Genomic DNA, 14,745 nt, shown 5'->3' with positions numbered 1-14,745 from the left:
TAATCTTGGAAACAACAGGCCGGTGAGCCTCACTTCGGTAGGAGGTAAATTATTGGAGAGAATTCTCAGGGACAGAATTTATACCCTTTTGGAAACAAATGGACTCATAAGCGATAGGAAGCATGGTTTTGTGAAGGGGAGGTCGTGCCTCACTAACTTGATCGAGTTTTTTGGGGAAGTGAAAAAGATGATTGATGAGGGAAGGGTAGCAGTTGTTGTTTACATGGACTTCAGTAAAGCCTTTGACAAGGTGCTTCATGGCAGACTGGTACAGAAGGTAAAGTCACACAGGATCAGAGGTGAGGTGGTAAGATGGATACAGAACTGGCTCGGTCACAGAAGGAAAAGGGTAGCAGTAGAAGGGTGATTTTCTGAATGGAAGGTTGTGACACGTGGTGTTCCACAGGGATCTGTGCTTCGGCTCTGTTGTTTTTAGTGTACATAAACGATTTGGAGGAAAATGTAGCTGCTCTGATTAGTAAGTTCGCTGATGACACCAAGGTTGGTGGAGTGGCAGATAGTGTTAAGGATTGTCAGAAGATATAGCAGGACATTGATAGGTTGGAGATTTGGGCAGAAAAATGGCAAATGGAGTTGAATCCGGACAAATGTGAGATAATGCATTTTGATAGGTCTAACATAGAGGGAAATATACCGTAAATGGTAAAACTCTTAGGAATATAGAAAGTCAAGAGAGATCTGGGCGTGCAGGTTCACAGATCTTCACAGAGGGGCTGGTTTAGCACAGTGGGCTAAACAACTGGCTTGTAATCCAGAACAATGCCAGCAGTGTGGGTTCAATTCTTCAATTCCCGTGCCAGCCTCGCCGAACAGGTACTGGAATGTGGCAACTAGGGGCTTTTCACAGTAACTTAATTGAAGCCTACTTGGGACAATAAGTGATTGTTATTATCTTTGAAAGTTGGTAGTCAAGAAAGCATATGGAATGCTTGCCTTCATTGGACGAGGCATCGAGTATAAAAACTGGCACGTCATGCTCCAGTTGTATAGAACCTTGGTCAGGCTGCACTTGGAATATTGCGCACAATTCTGGTCGCCAAACTACCAGAAGGATGTGCAGGTCTTGGGAGAGGGTGCAGAGGAGGTTTACCAGGATGTTGCCTGCCCTTTTCTGCATTACAAGCCAGCTATTTAGCCCAGTGTGCTAAACCAGCCCCTTTTGTAGGGAACTACTCCCATTTGTAGCAAGGTCTACATTCTCACCATTCTCTGGGTCAAGAGGTTTGTGCAGAATTCCCCAGTTGCTTTCTTGATGACTATCTCATATTGATTCTGTTCTTCACCACACTCCCTGTTTCTCCTCCATTAAAATCTTTCATAACTTTGAAGGTTACTGTTCAGCCTTCTGTTTTAAGAGACCCAGCTTATTCATCCTTTCTAGTTATTTATAGTACTTAAGTATTGAGATTGTTCTTGCAAATTTTTTTTTGCATCCTTTATAGTATCTCTGCATCCCTTTTTGTTCAAACATGGAACCTAGAACAGGTTCCAGGTTTGGTCGAACACATTTAAACAATGTCTCCACTTTTCAATTCTATCCCTCTGGAAATAAACTCCAGTGGTTGGTTCAGTTTGTTTTTTAAAAACAGCCTGACTGATTTGCTCAATAAGTCTGGTCCTGGTAACGTTTGTAAAGCCACTAACCAGTATTTATTTATTCCAGTTCCCCAGATCATACATCATTATTTGTTGGGATTTGCTTGCCACATAGCTACAGACTTCTCGGGTCTCTTTCCCTATTCATTTATAGGCAGTGGTCAACCGAAATAACAAAAAAGCGTTAATCAGAGAATCATAGAATAATACTGGGCAGATTGGGCCTTTCGGCCCATCGAGTCTGCACCAACACATGAGAGACTCTTGACCTGCCAACTAATCCCACTTGCCAGCACTTGGTCCATAGCCTTGAATGTTATGACGTGCCAAGTGCTCAGCCAGGTACTTTTTAAAGTATGTGAGGCAACCCGCCTCTACCAGACTCCTGGTAGTGCATTCCCAAACGTTACCACCCTCAGGGTTAAAAGAAAATTTCCTTAAATCCCACCTAAACCTCCTGCCCCTCACCTTGAACTTATGTCCCCTCGTAACTGACCCTTCAACTAAGGGGAACAGCTGCGCCCTATCCACCCTCATAATCTTGTACATCTCGATCAGGTCACCCCTCCAGCGAAAACAACCCAAGCCTATCCAACCTCTCTTCATAACTTAAACGTTCCATCCCAGGCAACATCCTGGTGAATCTTCTCTGCACCCTCTCCAGTGCAATCATCCTTCCTATAATGTGGCAACCAAAATTGCGCATAGTACTCCAGCTGTGGCCTCGCCAAAGTTCTATACAACTGCAACATGACCTCACTACTTTTGATAAAGGCAAGTGTCCCACATGCCTTTTTCACCAGCCTATTAACCTGCCCTTGTGCCTTCAGAGATCTACAGACAAACACACCAAGATCCCTTTGTTTCTCGGAACTTCCCAGATTCAGGCCATTCATTGAGTACTTCCGTGTCAAATTACTCTTTCCAAACTGGATCACCTCACACTTTTCAGGGTTAAATTCCAACTGTCACTTTTCTGCCCATTTGACCATCCCGTCTATATCTTCATGTCACCCAAGACACTCAACCTCACTGTTAACCACTCGGCCAATCTTTGTGTCATCCGCAGACTTACTGATCCTACCCCCCAAATAGTAATTTATGTTGTTTATATAAATGACAAACAATAGGGGACCCAGAACAGAACCCTGCTGCCCAAAAGAAATGTTCCTGAACTAGAAATAAATGAAACTGGTTCAGTTATAAAATGAAGAGCTTGAAGTTCTGACCTCCATAACACATCAATGTGACCAGGGTAGATGTAGAGATCACACATGAAACAGGAGCAGTTTAAAGTATCAACTCAACCAAGGTAGTTGTATTTGATCATATCCATCCCACCTCATTAAGATTGGCAACTCTGGTTGGAAGCATGCCTAGATGTTTGATCACATGACATCCTGACCACAATACATCCAAACATGGGGCGGGATTCTCTAATCCCGCGACAGAGTGTCCACGCTGTTGTAAACGCTGTTGCGTTTTACGACGGCGCGGACGGGCCTCCCGATGACTAATTCTGGCCCGCCAAAACCATGTCATGTGAAAGAATGAGGATTCAACAGCGTATTAACTGTTTAATGCATTCAATGCAAGATAGGTAATCAAAAACATCAACCCACCTATGCAAATAAATAAAGCAATTTAAAACTGAAGAATATTTTCTCCTCTCCCTATTGCTCTGGCACATCATTCCCACCTTTTCACCTGAAGGTCCCGTAGCTGGACTAAGAGGAGAGACCAGAGGAGTAAATGTTGTATCTTAGCTGATCCTGCTCCCATCCACATATGCATTTCCCAGGAGGCAGCAGGAATATGAATCCTAGCTGCTTTCTCCTCTTCCAGACTCTGTAGGATTCAAAATAAATTGTAGTATTCTTACCACTGTCCCAGGTAAATTCTGTGATCTCTCTGACTCAGTGCGATACCATTTATCTCCGAAGTCAATGAGGGACAGTCTTAAATAGCATGCTTAAATGGCATGAAATAATTCACTCAAACATAAAGCAATAACTTTTCTTCTTGGAGATTATCATAAGACCATAAAGACATAGGAGCAAAATTAGGCCACTCAGCCCATCGAGTCTGCTCCGCCATTCCATCATGGCTGATATTTTTCTCATCCCCATTCTCCTGCCTTCTCTCCATAACCCCTGATCCCCGTATTAATCAAGAACCTATCTATCTCTGTCTTAAAGATACTCCATGATCTGGCCTCCACAGCCTTCTGCACCAAATAATTCCACAGATTCACCACTCTCTGGCTGAAGAAATTCCTCCTCATTTCTGTATTAAAGGATCGTCCCTTTAGTCTGAGATGGTGTCCTCTGCTTCTAGTTTTTCCTGCAAGCGGAAACGTCCTTTCCATGTCCACTCTATCCAAGCCTCGCAGTATCCTGCAAGTTTCAATAAGATCCCCCTCATCCTTTTAAACTCCAATGAGTACAGACCCAGAGTCCTCAACCATTCCTCATACTCTTCATTCCACGGATCATTCTTGAAAACCTCAGGTTATTCATTTAATGGAATGGATTCTATCAACACAAGGAAGAAGAGCTGAAGTAGGTCATATGGCCTCTGATGTCTGTTCCATCATTCAGTAAATTCATGGCTGATCCAATTGAATTATACTTCATGCCTCATCCCCATGTCCCTCGGTTGCCTTCGAGTTAAAAAGTCCATCAATGGCATCTATAATTCTGTGGAGAAGAGAATTACAAAAATTCCCAATGTGGTGAAGGAATTCTTATCTCAGCCCTAAATGACCTGCCTATTCTGAATCCACGAACGCTAGCTCTAAACTATCTAGCCAGGGCAAACAGCCTCTATCTGGTCAAGTCCTCGAAGAATTTTATACATTTCAATAGCTTAGTCGCACTTTTCCAATTACAAACTGCATAAACATTACTCCACCCAGACTTACATTTCCCTTTGACCAGTTGAAGGAAAGTGTTGCATTTTATTTAGGATAATTTCCCAGTTCCCACGCTCATGTACTTGCCTGCAGCAAAGCAAAGTTAATTTCATGCCACCCACACCCAGTCTGTGGTTTTCTAGCAGACAAAATAGGGAGTGTCATACCATAAGAGGCAGAGCTAATTGCTTAATGGTGAAACAATGTGGTTTTCAGGATAGCAAAACTGTAAGTAGTTTTTAAAAACTAGTCCATATATCCAGCACAATATAACAGGTATTACCCAATGGAAGTCAACATGATAGAACTCAGAATCAGAAATTGCAGAAATCTTCCCAAATAGTCAAATTCTTAACTCTGCTGCCTTTGAGACACATGTGCCATGGCAAGTTGCTCCTTAGTGATTTAATAGGATAGGTTTTCCCCCTTCCCCCAAACTACTCAGCTTGCTCTCCTTAAGATGCTGACTTTTAGCAGGTACAGCTCCAAGATTCCAACGGTGCATTGAACAGGTTACATACAAAATAGATGGAAGTCATCATGGGATTGTTTACCATATGCCCAGGAAACAAGTAGTTATGTTTATAATCCATAAATGAAGACAATCCATTGATATTTAAAATAACGATTGAGCAGGAGAGAATTGAAGGAGCCCGGAACCGAACAATCACAAGAAAAAAAGGTCACTTTGCACTCCCATTAAAGCGCCACTGCCTTGAGCTCAGGTGCATGGACAGACACAGGCACACCCACAGCAGGCAAAATTTAAACTTATTTTAAACCTGGAATGCAGCGTTTAGCAACTGACTAATATTCAGGGCTCTCTCAGCACTTTTATACAATGTCATCAGTTAGCAGGAGCACAGTTTAGTGAGATGGGCAGGCATAGCACATTGATTACATGACTGCAGTGCTGGGTTATTCATTATAGTACTTTAAATACAGGGTGGGTAACAGAAACATATTTTGATACAATATGAGTGCTTGCTCCAGTACATTGCTGAGAGTCCAAACTTCTAGCAGTCAAGCTGAAGCTGCATTCATTATTGCTCGGAACTCGGCTGGAGTGTGGAGTACAATTCCACAAAATAAACTTCTGGGAACAGAAACAAAATTGATCCCATGTTCCAAATTAATGAACTAATAATGGCTTGATAAACTCGGATTCCTCTTCTTAAATTACTTCGAAGTGGTCCTTATAGACCTGTAGTGGATACTTATTGGGATATTTGGGTCGGGGACCAGTTTAGCTCAGTTGGCTGGACAGGTGGTTTGTGATGCAGAGCGATGCCAAGAGTGTTCAATTCCCGGACCGGCTGAGGTTATTCATGAAGACCCCCACCTTCTCAAACTTGCCACTCGCCTGAGGTGTGGTGACCCTCAGGTTAAATCAGCACCAGTCAGCTCTCCCCTTCAAAGGGAAAAGCAAACTATGGCCATTTGGGATTATGTTGACTTTACTTACTTTTATTTGGGGTTGGGGAGCAGGGAATTTAGGACAATACTTTCAGTTATGCCAAGGCAGCAAGACAAAGAAACACTAGCTTGGGCCAATTTTATGAAATTCCAGGAAGAATTTCTTTACGGAGAGACTGATCGCAGCTGGAACAGACAAACAATAATGATTTTAAGGGACAGGACACAGATGAAATAATACATTGCTGCAGCTACAAACTGGGGAATTGTAAAGTTGGCAGTCTGGATCAACATTTGTAAGTTTAATAAAGTTTAATTGAGGTTAAATTGTGAGTATTTAAGGTTAAATCACGACTGCAGGTCAAAGGTTACAAGCACAAACTAGTGGTATGTTCATGACTGAAGGGCCTCGAGCACGGTAGCATTGTGGATAGCACAATTGCTTCACAGCTCCAGGGTCCCAGGTTCGATTCCGGCTTGGGTCTTTGTCTGTGCGGAGTCTGCACGTCCTCCCCGTGTGTGCTTGGGTTCCCTCCGGGTGCTCCGGTTTCCTCCCACAGTCCAAAGATGTGCAGGTTAGGTGGATTGGCCATGCTAAATTGCCCTTAGTGTCCAGAATTGCCCTTAGTGTCGGGTGTGGTTATGGGGATAGGGTGGAGGTGTTGACCTTGGGTTCGGTGCTCTTTCCAAGAGCCGGTGCAGACTCAATGGGCCGAATGGCCTCCTTCTGCACTGTAAATTCTAAAAAAAATTTGGGGCCTCACGGTAGCATGGTGGTTAGCATCAATGCTTCACAGCTCCAGGGTCCCAGGTTCGATTCCCGGCTGGGTCACTGTCTGTGTGGAGTCTGCACGTCCTCCCCGTGTGTGCGTGGGTTTCCTCCGGGTGCTCCGGTTTCCTCCCACAGTCCAAAGATGTGCGGGTTAGGTGGATTGGCCATGCTAAATTGCCCGTAGTGTAAGGTTAATGGGGGGATTGTTGGGTTACGGGTATACGGGGTACGTGGGTTTAAGTAGGGTGATCATTGCTCGGCACAACATCGAGGGCCGAAGGGCCTGTTCTGTGCTGTACTGTTCTATGTTCTATGTTCTAAGCAAGCAAATCTTCATACAGACTGGTTAATGCTTGTAGTCTTCTTGCAGGTAGAATGGGGGAGGTAAAATTGTTTAAAAACTATTCCTGTGATTCAAAGAAGGGGGAGAGAAACACTTGGGAGTGTCTTGAGATGTATAAATTAGATGGGCCAAATGGTCTCCATCACTATTATTTTTCATTGTAATTTTTATTAAATCAAAGTGATTGCTGTAACTTCCTTCTCATTTAAATACATATATGGGAGGGATGCTTCCAAAAGCAATCTTTAGCATTACTAACCTGGTGAAACACTGGCTCCTTCCACTGGAGATATACCTGTTCAAAACAAGAACAAAAGTAACTGGAACACAGAACAAACCACAACGCCTTTAATAATAACTACTGGATCACTAAATATTCAGAATTGCTCTTTGATCAAACACTCAAGGGGCAACAACAAAGACCGCTGGAGCAGTTATTAGAGTAGATTGAGCTGGAAGATAAAGCTTTCTTCCAGTTCCATGTAGAATTCCAGTAGTTCCAACATGCAAGTGCGCAAATCTTTCTTTGCCTTGTTTAAATGCAATGCACTAGAAAAGCAGAGGGGTTGTTCAAATTTTCTCTATTTTCCCTTTGCTACCTTAACTTTTAATTTCACATGTACTGTACTAGATACAGATGTGAATCAAGTTGCAGAGTATGTCATTGCGACAGCACATCAAAATCTCTGAACAATGATGAGCACATGCAATCCCCCATGTTGCCAGGCTTCCCAACACCACTAGGGGCAGGACAGATTACTCAGGTTTTGCCATCATCTTCAAATGGCTCAAGAGTAGTAATGGTGGGATCTCTTACTGTATTTGGAAAGAATACGGTCAATGAAAAGCCATACTCCTTAATGGTCAGCTGTGACTCCCACTCACCTCGGAGTCAGAATCTCGTTGGTTCAAGGCCTACTGTAGAGACTGGAGTACAAAATTCAGGCCGACACTTCAGAGTGCTGCACTGATGGAGATACCATCTTTCACATGGGATGTTAACTAAGGCCACATCTGCCCTCTCAGATGAATGTAAAAGACCCTATGCCATAAGTAAAAGGAGGCGAGTTCCCTCCAATGCCCTGGCTAATATTTATCCAAGCAACACCACAAAAACAGTTCGTCTGGTCACTTATCTCACTGCAGCTTGTAGGATCTTGAGGTGTGAAAACTGTCTTCCCTACATTACAATGACTACGTATTAAAAGTATTTATTGGCTGAGAAGTCCTTTCAGATATCCTGAGGTGGTGAAAGGCACCATGCAAGTCTAAGTCTTTCTTTCTTTCTTTCGATGACCTAACAAAAGACCTGTTTAAAAAGAGCGGGAGTGGAGAGTCGGAGCGGAGATTTAAAAAGAGCGGGAGCGGAGAGTCGGAGCGGAGATTTAAAAAGAGCAGGAGCTAAGAGTCAGAATGGAGATGTAAAAAGAGCAGGAGCTGAGAGCCAGAGCATAGATACAAAAAGAGCGGGAGCTGAGAGTCGGAGCGGAGATTTAAAAAGAGCGGGAGCTGAGAGCCAGAGCGTAGATACAAAAAGAGCGGGAGCTGAGAGTCAGAACGAAGATTTAAATAGAGCAAGAGCTGAGAAACGGCGGAGATTAAAAAGAGCGGGAGCTGAGAGGGATACCTCCAGGCAGCCAGCTGAGTTTTTTTTAAATCCAGGAGTCACTTCATAGGAAAATGGTATGTTCATTGGCTGGTAAGTAACTGCTAATTTGCATGACCTATTCTACATTGCTTTCGGATTAAAGGTAAAACGATAAATATTTCACAGATTAGAAAGACTAAAATCTAGCGGAAATTTAAAAAAACAAATAAATTAAATAGAATTAAACACAATAGAGATGCAGGGCCAGGTAATGTGTTCTTCCTGCATGACGTGGGAGATGGTGGACCCCCATTGTGGTTCTCAGTGACCACATCTGTAGTAAGTGTTTGTTGCTTGAGGAACTCCAGCTCAGAGTTGATGAGCTGGATTCGGAGCTTTGGACGCTGCTACACATCTGAGAGGGGGAGAGTTACCTGCTCACTGTTTCATGGGGCGGTCATACCCCTTAGACTAACTAACTTGAATTTGGATAGTGGTCAGGGGCAAGTGGGTGAGGCTTCAAGTGAGGCAGGTAAAGGGATCCAGGAAGTAAGGTGGCAGGAGCCTCAGCCCTTGACCAACTGGTTCAAGATTCTTCCTCTTGGACAGGAACAGGGAGGATGAGCAAACTGACAACAACCCCATGGTACAGGAGCCACTACTTGTGATACTAATAAAGATTATTATTACAATGTGGAACGGAGTGAGATTGTGCACTTTGGTGGGAAGAATAAAGGCATAGACTATTTCCTAAATGGGAAACGGCTTCAGAAATCAGAAGTACAAAGGGACTTAGGAGTCCTCGATCAGGATTCCCTCAAGATTAACATGCAGGTTCGGTTGGCAGTTAGGAAGGCAAATACAATGTTCGCATTCATAATGAGAGGGCTACGGCACGGAAGCACAGTGGTTACTACTGTTGCTTCACAGTGCCAGGGTCCCAGGATAGATTCACGCTTGGGTCACTGACTGTGCGGAGTCTGCACGTTCTCCCAGTGTCTGCATGGGTTTCCTCCGGGTGCTCCGGTTTCCTCACACAAGTCCTGAAAGACGTGCTTGTTAGGTGAATTGAGCATTCTGAATTCTCCTCACACATGTGCTGGAGTGTGGCAACTAGGGGATTTTCACAGAAACTTCTTTGCAGTGTTAATGTAAGCCTACTTGTCACAATAATAAAGATTATTATTATGATTATTATATTAGAATACAAGAGCAGGGACGTACCGTTGATGCCACATAAATCTTTGGCCAGATCACATTTGGAATATTGTGAGGAGTCTTGGGTCCCGTAACTAAGGAAGGATGTGCTGGACTTGGAAAGGGTCCAGAGGAGGTTCACAAGAATGATCCCGGAATGAAGAGCTTGTCATATGAGGAACGGTTGAGGCTATGGGTCTGTACTCGATGGCGTTTAGAAGGATGAGGGAGGATCTTATTGAAACTTACAGGATACTGCCAGGCCTGGATAGAGTGAACGTGGAGAGGATGTTTCTATTAGTAGGAAAAACTAGAAGCAGAGGACACAATCTCAGACTAAAGGGACGATCCTTTAAAACTGAGATGAGGAGGAATTTCTTCAGCCAGAGGCTGGTGAATTTGTGGAACTCTTTGCCGCAGAAGGCTGTGGAGGCCAAATCACTGAGTGTCTTTAAGACACAGAGATAGATAGGATCTTGATAGATAAGGGGATCAGGAGTTATGGGGAAAAAGCAGGAGGGTGGGAGATGAGAAAAATATCAGCCATGACTGAATGGGGGAGCAGACTCGATGGGCTGAATGGCCTAATTCTGCTCCTATGTCTTATGGTCTTTCAAGAAGGAAAAGAGAACAATGCAATTGCTGGCTTCTTTCCGTGCCAGCACATTAACTGGATTCTGATGCTTACTCTTATTGCTACCGGGAACCATTCCAACTCTCACTTTAGTTAATAACGTCTGGGATTAAGGGCAGTGGAAAAACACTTAAACTGAGGCCTTTGAGTTCTTGGTGAATTTTCAATGATCATTGGAAGAAACAGACATCATTATGCAATATAAAAATGAATATCCTGCACAGAAAGCAATTTGTAGAAAGGAATATAAACTTACTATAGTCACTAGCCCACTGAAAAGTACCAGTATAAAAGCTAGAAGGTAGTTACGCGTGTTCTTGTGTTTGAAGCATTCGTACCTGAACAAAATAACAGAATATTAGACTCAAAACCAAAAGGTCACAAACCCATTGTTGATCAAAATGCTGTAGGCACAATTGGGAAAACAGAGATTATAATTTTCGATGGTATTTGCGGAGGATCAATTTCTATTTTTATTTTGCAGTATTTCACCATCTTCTATACACACAACATCCAGCCTCAGAAATCGTTCTGGACTCCCAAGTTCTTTTGGCTTTCACTATTCCTCGCTTCAAGATGGTGGCCAGCGAGATGGAACTGTTGAGTTTAACAAGGAGCAGGGGTCTGCTACCCAACCACGTGTGCAGTTGGTAATGTGCGTACTCACAAAGATACTGTGAGGCTACGGTGGTGGGGAAGGTCTGTAGAACTGGATCCTTCCCTTACCCAAAAAGTATGCCAGATTTAGGGATAAGGAATGGGATCTCATTTGGATGTTCTCTTTTGATACAGTGCTCTTGGCCAGAAGAATACTGTCCCTGCACCGTTCTAAATTGTCAGCTAGCAAAGCAAAGGGTAAGGATTTAGCATTTAGTCTTCCTTGTCTGCACTTTATATCCTCGGAGTAAATGGAGGCAGCCTGAAATCACTCCATTCCTCCGCTGGGATTGTGTGCAGGGGAAGGGGGTTAGTTTATGTTTTTCGGTGTCTTCACAAGTTGAAATATTTGAGGACTGCACCTCCCGCCCTCAAAATATCCTTTTATAAAAACACACTCACACACCACTTCTCCAAATAAGGTTAACTTGGCAACCTGGCCACGTTTTTAAAAACTCGAGTAGTCAATTTAGCTCAGTCACTAGTACCTCTCGAGACTGATGGCTGGAGTCCCAAACCATGGGCTTGCGCTTGTACCCTAGGGCTGACACTCCAATGCAGAGATCTGCCCTAGCGTTTCAGCTGGATATTAAGAACTTGTTGAAATGATCAAGGTAGAGTGAGGACACTGGTAGTCCCCTGGTCAAATATTTCTCAGTCTCCCGGTCAAATATTTCACAATCAACCAGATCAGGAAAATAAAATATTAATTGGTTTGTGAGAAGTACTGCAGTTGTTACCAAATTTCCATCATTATAGTCACTGCAGTTCGAAAAATTATTTATTCTGTGAAGTTAACGCGGTAATGTGGCCCAGTGGTTAGCACTGCTGCCTTATGGCGCTGAGGACCCGGGCTCGATCACGGCCCCGGGTCACTGTCCGTGTGGAGTGTGCACATTTTCCCTGTGTCTGCGTGGGTCTCACCCCCACAACCCAAAGATGTGCAGGGTAGGTGGATTGGCAAAACTAAATTGCCTCTTAATTGGAAAAAAATAATTGGCTGCTCTAAATTTATTTTTTTTTAATAATTCTGAGAAATGCTTTAAGATGTTTCAATGTGGCAAGGTGTCCCATTACAGTGCGTAGAAACAGGTTATTCAAAAGTTGCATGCTGTGTTAATTCTCCACACAAACCTTCACCTGTCGTATTTCATTGCATCCCTTTAAATCCTTCCTTCCTCATGTACTCATCTAGCGTCCCCTTAAATGCACCCACTCAATTTCGCTCTTATGAGATGCTGGAGATATAAAACAAAAGGAAGGATGGAGAGATAAGGGGTAGGTGTGCAGAGAAAGACGACCAATGAGGTGAGCAGCACAAAGAGGGGGACTGGATGGAAGGTCTCACGGATATTCACAAAGTAGCAGACAACCAAGCAAGTTATACCATAACTGAAAAAGGGGAAGTGAGCTCTCAGGGCCAATGTAGAAAAGCATAATGAAGCTGCATGTCAGTTACCATGATATTACACAAAAAATTCCCCCTGATTCGGTTTATGGTATGTATTGGGCCTCATTACAGCTTAACTGTGAGTTAGGCACTTCAAATGAAAACACCCCTTGCATTTTACTGTAACATTTGAAAATGGTAAAATATGTGTTTAGTTACACAAGACATGTTTTAAAGAGTAAAAGTACAGTAACAAACCTCCAAATTGGAATGGTTACAACCTTCACCTTGAAGAGGGGCTGCATACAAATGCTTGTGAAATTCTATTAATTACTAAACAAAGAAGTCATTGAGGCAGCAACCAACAATCACTTCATCATCTGTAAAAGACACATCCATCACCTCCCAAATACTGGTATATTTCTTCTCAACATTGAATTTGGAAGTTTGCCCTGTTTAGAGACAAGGACTGAACTGCATGAGACCCGACCACAAGAAATAGGAGTAGACCATTCGGCCCATCGAGCCTGCTCTGCCATTCAAAATGATCATGACGGATCTTGGGCTTCAACTCCATTTTCCCGTCCACACCCCTTAATTCCGAGACATCAAAAATCTGTCTATCACCCGCCTTAAATGCATTCAATGCAGCCCATCACATCTGCACCGTTCAAAATCTTTCACCCAAATACCCTTTTTTGCAGCACTTTGTCCATAGCCTTGTGTGCTTTGGCATCGGAAGTGCACATCTAAATATTTCTTAAATGTTATGAGGGTCTCTGCCTTATTTCCTATTATTGAGAAGGATGGCAGACGATCTAACTGAAGCATGTAAAATTAAGGGGTTTGACAGGGTGGATACTGACAGGATGTTTTCCATGGCTACAGAGTCTAGGGCCAAAGTCTCAGAATAAGGAGTCAGCCATTTATGATGGAGATCCAAAATTTCTTTACTCAAAGGCTTGTGAATCTTTGGAATACTTTACCCCAGAATGTTGTGGATGCTTGTTTATTACAATAATAAAATGGATAGATTTTTAGATACTAACAGTTAAGGGTTGTGGTAGTGGGGGAGGCTGGTGACGAGTTGGAAGAGCAGCTAATGTCTTGTTGAAAAGTGGAGCAGAGCCAAACACTCCTATTTCTATGTCATGGGGTCCCAAACCATGGGTTGCGGGATGAGCAATTTTGGTTATCACATCCCTTTCTTCAGTGTCAGAAATAGCGACCATGGGGCAGATGATCAGATGGGACGGTACTGGGATTGGCTTGGAGGCCCCTCGACTTTCCTTCCATCATAAGGTCAGTAGTAGGGATGTTCACTGAAGACTGCACAATGTTCAGCACTATTCACTCCTCCTCAGATACTGAAACAGTCCATGTCCAGTGCAGCAAGATCTGGACAATGTGCTGGCAAGTGGCAAGTAACATTCGCACTACACAAAAGGCAGGCAACGACCACCTCCAACAAGAAGGGATCTAACCATCGCCCCATGACATAAAATGGCATTACCATCGCTGAATCCCCCACAATCAATGGGAGTTACCATTGAGAATAAACTGAACTAGAACTAGCCATATAAATACTGTGGCTGCAAGAGCAGGTCAAAGGCTAGGACTCCTGCAGTGAGTAACTCACCTGCTGATTCCCCAAAGCCTGTCCACCATATACAAGGCGTAAGTCAGGAGTATGATGGAACATTTTCCACTTGCTGGATGAGTGCAGCTCCAACAACACTCAAGACGCTCGACACCATCCAGGACAAAGCAGCCCGCTTGATTGCTCCCCCTTCCACAAACATTCAATCCCTCCATCACGGACGAATAGTGAAAACAGTGTGTACAATCTGCACTGCAGTAATTCACCAAGGTTCCTTAACCCATGACCACCACCATCTAGAAGAGCAAAGGCACCAGATACCTGGGAACACCGCCACCTGAAAGTTCCCAACCTGATGTGGAAAAACATCGCCGCTCCTTCACTGTCGCTAGGTCTAAATCCTGGAATTCCCTCCCTAAGGACAATGGCAGTATACCTACACATCAGGGACTACAGCGGTTCAAAAAGGCAGTTCACCAACACCCAGCCAGCAATGCTCACATCACGTAAATGAATTTTAAAAAGAAAATGCGCACACGATTTTCTTTCTTGCCTTTAACATTGCCTGGCTAAATTAAATCAATTCCAAGGCCTGATCACTGCCTCCAATAGACCCT

The 14,745-nt window shown here is 43.5% G+C and overlaps 1 protein-coding gene across 1 annotated transcript in view; it reads right to left on the bottom strand.

Moving 5' to 3' along the window:
* acer3 (alkaline ceramidase 3) overlaps positions 1-14,745 on the bottom strand; it is a 201,242-nt gene that overhangs the window by 95,498 nt on the left and 90,999 nt on the right. Inside the window, exons 5-6 of the mRNA XM_038817872.1 lie at positions 10,738-10,819; positions 7,322-7,357 (exon numbers count right to left, since the gene is read on the bottom strand). Coding sequence (XP_038673800.1) covers positions 7,322-7,357; positions 10,738-10,819 — 118 coding nt within the window. The remainder of the gene's footprint in view (positions 1-7,321; positions 7,358-10,737; positions 10,820-14,745) is intronic.

The sequence above is a fragment of the Scyliorhinus canicula genome, chromosome 14 (genome assembly GCF_902713615.1).
Source record: "Scyliorhinus canicula chromosome 14, sScyCan1.1, whole genome shotgun sequence".
In the NCBI taxonomy this organism is placed as follows: Eukaryota; Metazoa; Chordata; class Chondrichthyes; order Carcharhiniformes; family Scyliorhinidae; genus Scyliorhinus; species Scyliorhinus canicula.
Note: the sequence above shows the minus strand (reverse complement) of the source record. Positions and strands in the feature narration are given on the sequence as shown.